Here is a 12,944-nt window from a genome sequence, read left to right as displayed (position 1 = left end):
CAATTATATGGAGAAAAATGCTGAAATGTAGTAAAATGCTGTAATGTGTTACCCCCAACACTGATCTGGATTGTCTAATTACAGTACTTACAAAATGTCATGAATACACCTAAATATTCATCTAGTCATGTTATTTCAAAATGGCTGCCCCATGAAAAATAAATGCCTAGATTCTTCATCACATGCATTTAAAGAAATATTTTTCAAAATGGAAAAAAACTGCACCTCTGCTGAGGTTCTTATGCCAGATTAATGACTGTATCTGCAAAGCTGTTTAATCATAGTAAAAATGAAAGCATCACCATAAGTATTCTTCTCTTACCTCATTAAATGGTTGTTTACATTGGCCTAGATAGAGACCGATAGATTAAATTAATTTGCCCTCAATGAGGCTGTTAGCAGTCTTGAGAGGGAGACAAATCATATAAACAGATTGCTTTTACAATATTGACTAACAGGGTTTATAAAATGTCAACATGAACAATGGGTGAACAAAATAGCAGAAGCTTCTGACAGGGTAATGATTATATTCTTGGAATGCTGTCATGTGAGTCCTGAACTGGCAACCTGGAACAACCTGCATAATAAAAGGTGATTCGTTGATCATTTTGTCTATTTCACTCAAACATGATAAATCATTTTTGTAACTAATGAATTTGGAGGGCCGTTTTGCAAAGTTAGTTGCCTCATTTTGCTTTGAAAAATGACTTTTCATAGTGCTAATTGTCTGACCTCTTTCAGCAGACACGTATTGCAAAGTGGCAATCAGCCTAATGAAAAACATTGGCAGCTGCGGTACTGAAAGAGAGAAAAAGTGGAGTGTGTGTGTGCGTGTGTGTGCGTGTGTGTTTATGTCTGGCTTTAATGGTTTGTGAAGGTTTGAATTACTCTTGTTAAATCACTTGATTTTTTTCCCCCTGTCGATTGAATTTGTAACAAATACTCAATGTGATTGTGTTTGGTAATGACTTCTTTGTGTATGTGAACTGGGTCTCATTGTATCAATGGCATGAACTACAGTTTCCTGTCAAAGCTATCAGTTGCCCAGTGGAAAAATGCAGCATCCCACTGATCAAAAGTTCAAGACCTACAGACAGCAGATGCTGTAGTCAGATGCCTCTGGAGATAAAGTGGGCTGTTATCTTGCCTTGGCTGTAGGTGACAAATACTAAAGCAACAGAGAAAACTTGCTGGTCTCAGCTTACAACACAGATTTCACACAATTCATTGTGCAGGGTGTGTAAAGTACAGTTAGAGTTAGTACAACAGTAATATTGTTAAATATTATTACAATTTAAAATAACTGGGTTTTAAAAGGTAATTTATTCATTCATCTTTACTCCAGTCTTCGGTGTCATGTGATTAGGGGTGCACGTACATTTTTCGGTCTGGTTTTCATGAGAGCACCTGGAGATTTGGTGTGGTGCTCACATTGCACATACTGTGAGCCACTAAATAGAACTATAAAAATATAATAATGAATAATAGTAATAAGAAAAATAAAACATAAAGTGTGATAATACTACTATATTTTAAAATTAAAAAATTGTATAAAATAAAAATTAAGTAATTTTATGTAACACGTAAAATTCAATGGTAATATTAAAAATTTCTCTTTTTTATAGGAATTTTCAGCATTTTCAAGCCTAAAACCAGCAAGCTTTTATTTTGGCGGGTTGCCAGTAACTCTGTGTGCTGTCTGTTTTAGTGCTGCCGAATGAAGTGTGTCATGAATGAAATGTCTAGTTTGCATTTTGCTCTGAAACCAGCAGTGCAGAGCCTAGATTTATGCATTCAGATCACATGCCAGGGTTGCCAGGTTTTCACAACAAAATCCGCCCAATTGCTACTAGCCCAAAACTAGCCCATTTCGAGGGGGGTCCCCTTTTAAAAATCGCATTTCGGGGGCAAAAATACACATTCTTTGTCGGGGTTCCCCATGTAAAATTCGCAGTCCCGCTGACTTGAAAAACAGCCAGCGGCAACAGTGTTATAGTACCACAATTCCGCAGGAAAACAGCGAATTTGGCAACACTGTTGCTGCCCATGATCCTTCAGAAATGATTTTAATATGCTGATATTCTGCTCATGAAATATTTATTTTCACTGTTGAGGGTCGGAGGTTATAATCAAAAGACTCTGGTTTCAGTAAAACCAATTGCGTCAGTGTTTCATAAACCAATAATTTTGTTTAGATTTATTTTTCCTAATGCTGTCAGTTCAGGTAAATGTAAAAAAACTATGTATTTTGACAGATACTTTAATGTTGACCCTTTACCCATACTTTAAAGTATAATTTCTGTAAAAATGTGATCTTTCTGCCCTTGTGTGATCACAAAGTCTTGTTTCTATTCATGAACTTAAAAACATTTGTCTTTTAATTGAACTGATTGCTAATCTACTGTGGCATTTGCTGGATTATTTACTTGTCTAGCATGAGAACAAGCGAACTGATTGATGATTCATTTTTGATTCCTATTAGTATGATGAAGTTGCATATCTGCTGATTGCTGATAATCAGTTCTGTGTTGTAGGATCGTCTGTATTACGTCATGGAGTACGTGAACGGTGGTGATCTTATGTTTCACATCCAAATCGTTGGCAAGTTTAAAGAACCTCATGCAGCGTAAGTTCAGCACTTCTCTTCTTTAACTTTTTTTTATCTTGAAGCGGTCATGACATGGATTTTTTTTTATTATTTTAATATGTTCCTTGAAGTTTACTTATAATGATAAACTTCTTTTCACAAAAAAAGCAAATAAATATGTGGAAAAATTATTATATTCAACCCTCATTCCGACCCTCTTTCTAAAATGACCTGTTTTTAAGGAGCAGGTCCTTTAAATCATGTCAGTAATCCGCCACTGTTATGACTGGCTAACATCATTGCATAGGAAACAATATCAACGCCCCTCGCTATTGCATGTGAGTGTTTTGACAACATGATCAAAATGAAACTGTCATTTCCAGACGAAGCATTATGAAATAATTTACTTACCGTTTGTGATGCAGCTGCAGTCAGATTTAGTGCTGCGTCATCTTTCAACAAATGTTTCTTTGTGAACTCTCCATGACACTGTGCCTCGTTTACAAAACAAAATCCTACGAACAATCCTCAGACAAGATCCAGGATGCCATTAAAAATAAACCCTTTAATTCACGCAAAAATGAACATGTGCTAACATGTACTTACCCTCAGGCCATGCAAGATGTAGATGAGTTTCTACTAAATCTACTACATCACTTGCTCGCCATGGGTGCCGTCAGAATGAGAGTCCAAACTGGTTATAAAAACACATAATAATTCAAACTATTTCTTATAATAACGCTGCTTGCTTTTTCACTTTTTATACTGTTGCAGTACTTCCTTTCTTCTCTTTGTAAACTCACCTGTTTGGCATCATTCTGTCATTCTGTCCTGCAGTGGAAGCATGTGTGTTTAATGGAGTTAATGAGAGATTTTCATGTTGGCAGGTTCTATGCTGCTGAGATAGCGGTGGGTCTGTTCTTTCTGCACAACAAAGGCATCATATACAGGTACAAGACATGATGACAGTCTCCTTCCACAAGCACACCATATGTTACCGTCACTTAATATTCTCTCTCTATCTCTGTTCTGCAGAGATCTAAAGCTGGACAATGTCCTGCTGGACAGTGAAGGACACATAAAGATAGCAGACTTCGGGATGTGTAGAGAAGGCATGATTGAAGGGGACACCACTCGGACCTTCTGTGGCACACCTGATTACATCGCACCTGAGGTTTCCTTTGCTCCATCAACATCCTTTCTCCTCCCGTCTGATTCATCCTTTCTTCTTCATGCCCTTGGCTCTGTGTTTACATGAACACTCAGTGGATGTGCGCAGTCAGCACATGTCTGCGTGTATGTGCATCTACATGTCTCATTTATGTTCACTGCGGTGTTTACTACATGGCGACATGACGGACATCTCACTCGAGTGATGTATGTGCTAAATTGTCAATGTTTGTGTTTTGCTGTGTGATGGAAAGGCGATGTGAATGTGGGTCTGCCGAAGCCCGGTATGCGTCAGTACTGTATTAACCCAGCAGTTAAACTGGCTCGCATTGATCACATTATGTAAAAAAAAAAAAAAAAAAAAAAAAAAAAAAAAAGAAAAAGCCATTGATCTTTGTGTCCCTGTCATTTTGAAAAGATGCAATATGTGTCCCTGCAGGCAAGGAAATTAATCTCTCTTTCTCACGCTGTGACACACACACTCACGGCTGACACAGAGACACTGGCATATTTATTGTGTAATTATCTTTAATATGATTTTCATGCGCTTATCTGCACATTGAGAGGGCTGTAATAGCTTCCATCTAACGCTGTAATGGAAATATTTCTAATTTATATGATTTTGAATTGTCCGTCTTTAAGTTTCTGAGTTGGGATGTGAGTTTAGTTAGTCACATTCCACAGGATGTTGAATTGGAATTTGAATTAGAATGATGGGAAGTGGAATTTACTGAATTGAAATGACTGAAAGTAATTCAACAGTCATGAACAGAGGAACAAAAGGACAAAAACAAACCTATCACAACTTATCTAGGGCTCTGCTTAAAGTAGTTTCCATCTTATCATCCTGCTTCATGTTGTTTGGCTCCATTTTGAAGAGTATTCTGTGAAGTTTTTTAAATTTTTTTTAGAAATATTGAATATAATTAAATACCTACTGCACTACACAACTGTTTAGATGTTTGGGGTCAGTAAGTTTTTTTTGTAAGTCTTTTTTGCTCACCAAGGCTGCATTTCTTTGATAACTGTAATATTGTAAAATATTTTTACAGTTTGAAATAACAATTTCTGTGATGGCAAAGATGAATTGGCAGCAGCCATTACTCCAGTCTCACATGATCCTTCAGAAATCAAATGTTTTGCAGCTCAAGAAACATTTTTTTGCTATTGTCAGTGTTGACATTGTGCTTTAAAAAAAAAAAACATTTATGAATTTATTTGAAAGGGAAATCTTTTGTAATATTATAAATGCCTTTACTCAATTATAATTGGCTTTATTTTATTGCTGAATAAAGGTATTAATTGATTTGACTAAAATCTTACTGATCCCAAACTATAAATTATGTATATATACAATACTGTTAATTTTAATGTTTTTTTAAAAGAAGTCTCTTCTGCTCACCAAGCCTGCATTTATTTGATCCGAAGTACAGCAAAAACAGTAAAATTTTGAAATATTTTTACTATTTAAAATATATAATTTTTATTTGAATATATTTTAAAATGTAATTTATTCCTGTGATTTCAAAGCTGAATTTTTAGCATCATTATTCCAGTCACATGATCCCTCGGAAATCATTCTAATATTCTGATTTGCTGCTCAAAAAACATTTATTATTATTATGTTGAAAACAGCAGTAGATTTTTTTTAGGTTTCTTTGATGAATAGAAATTTCAGAAGAACAGCATTTATCTAAAACAGAAATCTTTTGTAACATTATAAATGTCTTTTGTAACATTAACAGTGATACCATCACTTTTGATAGATTTAAAGCATCCTTGGTAAATAAAAGTATTCATTTCTATAATTTCTTTCCAAAAATTATACTGACTCCAAGCTTTTGAATGGTATAGTGTAGAATGTTACAAAAGCTTTTTATTTCATAAAAATGCTGATCTTGAGATCTTTCTATTAATCAAAGAATCCTGAAAAAAATACTCAGCTGTAATAATAAACAATAAATGTTTCTTGAAATCATTATATTAGAATTTCTGAAGGATCATGTGACACTGAAGACTGGAGTAATGATGCTGAAAATTTTGCTTTGATCACAGGAATAAATGAGATTTTAAAATATATATTTTTAAAAAGCAGTTATTTTAAATAGTAAAAATGTTTTACAATATTACTGCTTTTGCTGTATTTTGGATCAAATAAATGCAGGCTTGGTGAGCAGGAGAATTCTTTAAAAACATTTAAAACCTTAGTGTTTAAAAACTTTTGACTGGTAGTGCAAATGCAAATATAATAATAATGTAAATACAATAATGTTTTTACAAATATTACATATTTTTGTACATGATAGCATGTGTATTGGTAATTCATATTAAATGCAATTACATTGAATTTCATTTTACTTCCTTAAATTCAAATTATAATTCTGCATCCTGTTTGCTACCTCAATACAAATTAAATAACTTAGTTGGAATTTCTAAGGCATTCTAACACATAGCTATGTATGTAACTCCATAAACTGATATATATTAAAAAAAAAAAAAATTGTTTTCAGATTGTGGCATATCAGCCATACAATAAAGCAGTGGACTGGTGGTCATATGGAGTCCTGCTGTATGAGATGCTGGCTGGGCAGGTAATTTTTCATCCTCTGCTTCCCAGAGCCTTTAATTTTGTCCTTTTCTCAGTAGATCTTCATCCCCGGCACCCTCTCCCTCTGTCTCTCTCTTTTCATCAGCCTCCTTTTGATGGCATAGATGAGGAGGAGCTGTTTCAGTCCATCATGGAACAGAGCGTTTCATATCCTAAGAGTCTCTCTCGGGAGGCTGTGGCCATCTGCAAAGGGGTAATCTACTTCCTGTTCTTTCATCTCTGCTGCCTACATACTTGGCTCACAGTGCATGCACAGGGCAATATATCCCATCTTTATTACTAACATAACCTCCCAAAAATTTGCCTAAAATTAGTATACAAGTCTATTTTCATCCTCTCTGTCTTTCTGTTTTTCTTACTTTCTGTCTCCATCTGTTTCTCTCCCAGCTCCTCACCAAGAACCCTGCTAAGCGTTTGGGTGGAGGAGAGGATGCAGAGAGAGAGCTGCGGGAGCATCCTTTTTTCCGCTGGATAGATTGGGACCGGCTGGAGAGACTGGAGATACAGCCTCCCTTCAAACCCAGAAGTGTCAGTATCACCTGTCACCTCACCTGTCTCTGTGTGTGGGTCAGGGTTTACCCCGGCAATGCCCCATAATGATAATAAAACGTATGATTATTAAACATACTCAATAATGTCGTTACGAAAATGTAAAAGTACAGAAAGCCTGGTGTGATGATTTGGTTTTGGGGGAGAGGAAACAAAAAAATCATTAGCTAAATAAAAACAATAGAATTGTAATTGGATAGTAACTGGAAACTGCTCACTGTGACAGAAAAAAGATGTGTATGAAATAATAAATAAGTGGATGGATGGATAGATGGATGAATGGATAGATAGAAAACTCTTTAAAAAACTATGTTCTGTAACACAAAAACAGTATTATTTATAAATTATAGTGGATTTGGGCATGACACTCGCTGTGAGAAATAGTGCAAGCAGAGTGATACAAACGGTCTAATATCTTTAGAATATTTCACTCCTCTCAGCCAATCAGATTTGAGGACCAGAAAGAACTGTTGTGTGTGTGCATGTGTGTGGGTGTATATATATACACTCTACCAGTCAAAAGTTTTTTATGATTTTTTATGGTTTTTTAAAGAAGTCTCTTCTGCTCACCAAGCCTGCATTTATTTGATCCAAAGTACAGCAAAAACAGTGAAATTTGAAATATTTTTACTATTTTAAATAACTGTTTTCTATTTGAATATATTTTAAAATGTAATTTATTCCTGTGATTTCAAAGCTGAATTTTAGCATCATTGCTCCAGTCACATGATCCTTCAGAAATCATTTTGATATTCTGATTTGCTGCTCAAAAAACATTTATTATTATTGTGTTGAAAACAGATGAGTAGATTTTTCAAGTTTCTTTAAAATAGAAAGTTCAGAACAAAAGCATTTATCTGAAATATTTTCTAACATTATAAATGTCTTTATCATCACTTTTAATCAATTTAAAGTAAAAAAAAAAAAAAATTATACTGACTCCAAGCTTTTGAATGGTATAGTGTGTAATGTTACAGAAGCTTTTTATTTCAGATAAATGCTGATCTTTGGATCTTTCCATTCATCAAAGAATCCTGAAAAAAGTGTACTCAACTGTTTTATATATTGATCATAAGGACAATAACCTGAAATGTTTCTTAAATCAGCATATTAGAATGATTTCTGAAGGATCATGTGACACTGAAGACTGCAGTAATGATGCTGAAAATGTAGCTTTGATCACAGAAATAATTGACATTTTAAAATATATTCAAATAAAAAACAGTTATTTTAAATAGTAAAAATATTTTTAAATTTTTTTTTGCTGTTTTTGCTGTACTTTGGATCAAATAAATGCAGGCTTGGTGAGCAGAAGAGACTTCTTTAAAAAACATTAAACATCTTACTGTTCAAAAACTTTTGACTGGTAGTATATATTAAATCTCCCTTTGGTGAATCATTCATTCATTCAGAAGTTGTTTTTTAATGCTCCAAATTGGTTTTCTCAAAAGGGTAGAATTTTCTTGGGTTAATAAAATAATAAATTCTATAAATAATAAATAATAATAACAGATAGATAGATTGTTTATTTATATATAATACAATAAAATTATATAAATTATAAATAAATGCTATATAGATCATTATATAAAATATATAAACTATATATTTATATGTTTCTAAATATTATATAATTTTTCTAGTAATTATAATTAACTTTAAATAGAACCAATAGTCGTGGAATGTCATCATTTTCTTAGAGATAAATATTGTACAGTTTGTGTATGTGTGTGCGTTTTTGTTATTTAAACCCGCAACCATGTAACTGGAAGTTTATTAATGCGCTCTGCCTGCTCCTCCTTATTATTTTCAGCATGCATCTGTTTGTGTGTGCGTGCATATTTACTGGTGTTATTTTGCCTTGTAAAGACGGAAGAACCAAAATAAGCCTGACCCTCATTGCCTGTAGCTCTTTGCCCATATTACTCATGCTAATCTATGTGGATATTACGCTGTGTGAACGTATGTGAGTACAGCAAATAAGTAGAGGTGCTCTGAGTTCACAGCGCTGAACTGACGTCAGCTGCATCCACTTCATTTGCTCTGTATTTAATAGAAATAAACCGTACCCAGCTGATTCTTCGTGTCATTCCCACAGGGAGGCAAAAAAGGAGAGAACTTTGATAAGTTTTTCACATCCGCCCCCTCCGCCCTCACGCCCTCCGACCCGGATGTCCTCGCCGCTATAAGTCAAGAGGAATTCCAAGACTTCACCTACATCAACCCAGAATTTCCTCCCTCACCCCTCACAGCTGTCTGAGAAAACCTCGATCAGTTCATCTTTTGACTTTTTCTTCTTCCTGTTCATGATTACTAAACTACGGTGACCAAAAAATGTAATTTGGCTTCAGCTTGCTTACAATAGGAGTCTGTCTTAATTAGACCAGCAATCACCTTCTACAACAACACCTCCACACTGATTTTAACCATCTTAACGGTAAAGCAATCTAATCATTAATAATATTTAGCCAGTCCACTCTGAGAGTATCAGCCTGAATTATTTAAGGGTCATGCATTCATGCCATTATCTCATTGGACAATAGGATCTTATTGGATATCCCTTCGGATGCTAGTAGTTGCCATGACCTAATTATAACTGAGTGCTCCATAGAAACCAGCATGATCATGATTTCCCCCATGTTTTAAAGTTCACTTCAAGCTGATTATTTAATCTCAGATCAAACTAATGCGGTTCTGCTTGTCTTTGTGTAAGATCCTGTTTGCTCTGGTTTGGTTTAGTTAAAGGTGACATGTCATGAAAATCTGACTTTTTCTATGTTTAAGTGCTATAATCGGGTCCCCGGGGCATCTACCAACCCAGAAAACATGAAAAAGAACAACCCAGTCAATTTCTTTGGTAAACCCTTCTCTGCAAGCTTGTGAATAGTTATAATATGACCACCCCTAAATGCATGGTTCCATCCATGGCGCCGTCATTCTATGTTCGCAAGTTCTAACGCCATGGCAAAAGTTTAAGCAAACCATGTAACTGGCTGCACAGATGAGCCTCAGAGGAGACAAGAGAGCAGTGGATTTATTTAAATATTTTACTGTATATTACGCTGCTGCCACACAGATCTAATATAAACATGCGATTTCTTTTCCAGCTGTTTACCTTCACAGACATAACTGAATGTTTGTGTAACTTGTGTGTTTTTAGCATAAACTTGTGTGTATTTGACAATTTAAGCGCAAGAAGACATGAACGAGGACTAGTACTCACATGCCGTGTGACATCCGCTTTCTGTGCATGTGCTTCTGATGTGTGTGCTCAGAAAAACATATATTAGAAGTAGAGTTGTACCAGGTTTAGTGCTTTCGGTACTGAAATTTGAAAAACGTCCATTTCCCACTCACACATAAGCACAATAGGAGCGTTTAAAAGCCGCGTGTCAACGAATTCCTAATACATCAGCACATCCGCTGACAGATGCGGCTTTCAAACGCTTCTGTTGTGCTTACGTGTGAGCGCTCGGTGAGGAGCGTGAAGCGCTTATGATTGTAGCCAAGCACGGTCATGTCTGTTGAGCGCGTGAACACTATGGCCAATCAGCCATGTTTAAAAATCGGCTCAACAGCGCTCAAATGTGAAAATGAAAATGAACTTTTTTAAAAATTTCTGTACTGAAACTACCGAACCCTGTACCTTTTGACAGCTCTAATTAGAAGTCTAAACTAATATGGTTTAAAAGGCATGATTTCAGCACGATAGACATGATAATCAAAACCAAACAGATGTTTTATCTGAGGTAGGCAGGGTTGCCAGGTTTTCACAACAAAACCCACCCAATTGCTATTCAAAACTAGCCAAATCGTGTTTCGAGGGGGTAAAAAATTGTGTTCCGTGGGGTAAAATACACGTTTTTGACGGATAAATATCACGTTACTGGGGTTACTTCAACGCGCAGACATGAAAAACAACCCGCGGCAACAGTGTTAAAGAAGCCCAATTCTGCGGGAAAACCGCAGACTTGGCAACACTGGAGGTAGGAGCTGTAAAAGCAAAGCTCTATCCTGGAAAAGGAGGTGAGAAGCAGCACCTTATTTGCATTTAAATAGACATGCATGAAAACAGCGTAATAGGCAAAAATAGGCATTTTCAAAATTATATAAATGATCTGAGGAGTATTTTGAGCTGAAACGTCACAGACACATTCTGGGGACACCTGAGACTTATATTACATCTTGTAAAAAGAGGCATAATAGGTCTCCTTTAACTAAATAAGTGCAGACAGGCAAGCAAACACTGGTAAACTCAGATTTATGATTTAGGAGGCACATACATGACAGCTAGATGCAAAAAAATGCTTAATGCTTCAGCGTATTAATTATTTGTATGTTACATGAATGTTTATCTCTGTAGATTCAGTGCAAATATGATTCTATACAGATTATAAACGTTTGCATCATCTTAGTATTTTACAATATAAGTCTTTGGAATCTATGTTATTAAAACAAATGACTTTATGAAAAACACAAATTTAGATATTTATGATTTATTCCATATATTTATATGCATATCTATATAAACTATGTGCAGTGTATTATAAAGTATATATATGTTATTTCAGAATTACATAATAGGAATTTTCTATGAACATGTTAAACCACATCATCAGCATTTTTACATCAGCATAAAATAAAAATGTCTATGTCATCATGTTTTGCAACCTCTAGTGTCAAGAAAAAGCAGTTCCAGCTGTGAAAGTATTTTATTTATTTAAAGCACATAGTGTTGATTAAATTTAAGTTATTATATTACTAAAACTGCTTTTTGAAATCTCATGGAAATATGAATGAATTCATTGAGTGTTATTTGTGTGAAGCTGGTATGAATATGGTTATTTAGACACTGTGAGGTCTCAGAGATCAGCATGTACTTGTCTTGCATGGTAAAAATCATGATGCCTGACCTGGAAAGACCTGAGTCTGCACCCTGTGCCCAAACTGTCTATCTAATACAACTTGAAAGTTGCACTGAAGACAAAATACTGCTAGCAGAAAAGTGGGAACATTTCATGCATTATGCGGGAAAGACACTTTAGGCGGAGTGAAGTTAAGTAAAAAGAGATATGTGACCCTGGACCACATAAGTGTCATAAGGGTCAGTTGAATCAATAAGCTTTCCATTGATGTGTGGTTTGTTAGGATAGGACAATATTTGGCTAAGATACAACTATTTGAATCTGAAAATCTGAGGGTGGAAAAAAAAAAAAACAAATATTGAGAAATCGCCTTTCAAGTTGTCCAAATGAAGTTTTTAGCAATGCATATTACTAATCAAAAATTACGTTTTGATATATTTACATTAGGAAATTTAAAAAATATCTTCATGGAACATGGTCTTATCCTAATGATTTTTGGCATAAAAGAAAAATTGATAAATTTGACCCATACAATGCTACTTAAGACTGGTTTTGTGGTCCAGGGTCACAAATGTGAATATGAAATGTGGATAAACTGAAATTCATTTATATATTTTAAAAAAAAATAATAATCTCTAGAAATTGTAACGAGGTAAAAATTATTGATTACTGCCTGATCGTGGTTGACATTTCCCAGCCTTTTATTTCATCGCAGTCTTGCTGATCTTGTGGTTATGTAAATGGGATACTTTGTAAATCAGGGTGTTTAGTTCTGCTCCTGAAGATCTACTGTACATTTCTGTATAGTGGTTCCAGCTACATCGCACCTGCCAAACTTTCAATTGAACCCAACCGATCATCAGCAGTGCTTGTTTTGAGGTTGGAACTACATTCTGTAGATAGATCTACAAAAATAACTATTACAAATGTTAATGTACTAACTATGAAAACTCCATGTATTAATGTAATTATGCTATATACTACGCCCGTATGTGTTTCCAATCACAATAAACGATTCAACCTCAGAATTAAAGATCATTTGGTTAAATGTGCATGATAGATAGATAGATAGATAGATAGATAGATTACATAACTTTTTTGTATTGAGTTGTTTTGTGTTTTCAAAGTGTGAAATAAAATAGATGAAGTAAACTGAGCATTTTTT

General features: G+C 34.8%; 1 protein-coding gene across 2 annotated transcripts in view; it reads left to right on the top strand.

Annotated features, from left to right (window-relative positions):
* prkcg (protein kinase C, gamma) overlaps positions 1 to 12,935 on the top strand; it is a 39,876-nt gene extending 26,941 nt beyond the window's left edge. For both annotated transcript variants that reach the window (XM_051131855.1, XM_051131854.1), the window contains exons 11-17: positions 2,535 to 2,626; positions 3,475 to 3,537; positions 3,623 to 3,761; positions 6,268 to 6,348; positions 6,451 to 6,558; positions 6,753 to 6,893; positions 9,013 to 12,935. In XM_051131855.1, the coding sequence (XP_050987812.1) occupies positions 2,535 to 2,626; positions 3,475 to 3,537; positions 3,623 to 3,761; positions 6,268 to 6,348; positions 6,451 to 6,558; positions 6,753 to 6,893; positions 9,013 to 9,174 (786 nt within the window). In that variant the 3' untranslated portion in view covers positions 9,175 to 12,935. The remainder of the gene's footprint in view (positions 1 to 2,534; positions 2,627 to 3,474; positions 3,538 to 3,622; positions 3,762 to 6,267; positions 6,349 to 6,450; positions 6,559 to 6,752; positions 6,894 to 9,012) is intronic.
* Positions 12,936 to 12,944: the final 9 nt, after the last annotated feature.

This window comes from Labeo rohita, chromosome 16 (assembly GCF_022985175.1).
Source record: "Labeo rohita strain BAU-BD-2019 chromosome 16, IGBB_LRoh.1.0, whole genome shotgun sequence".
In the NCBI taxonomy this organism is placed as follows: Eukaryota; Metazoa; Chordata; class Actinopteri; order Cypriniformes; family Cyprinidae; genus Labeo; species Labeo rohita.
The sequence above is the reverse complement of the archived record's forward strand: the minus strand, read 5'-3'. Positions and strand labels throughout refer to the sequence as shown.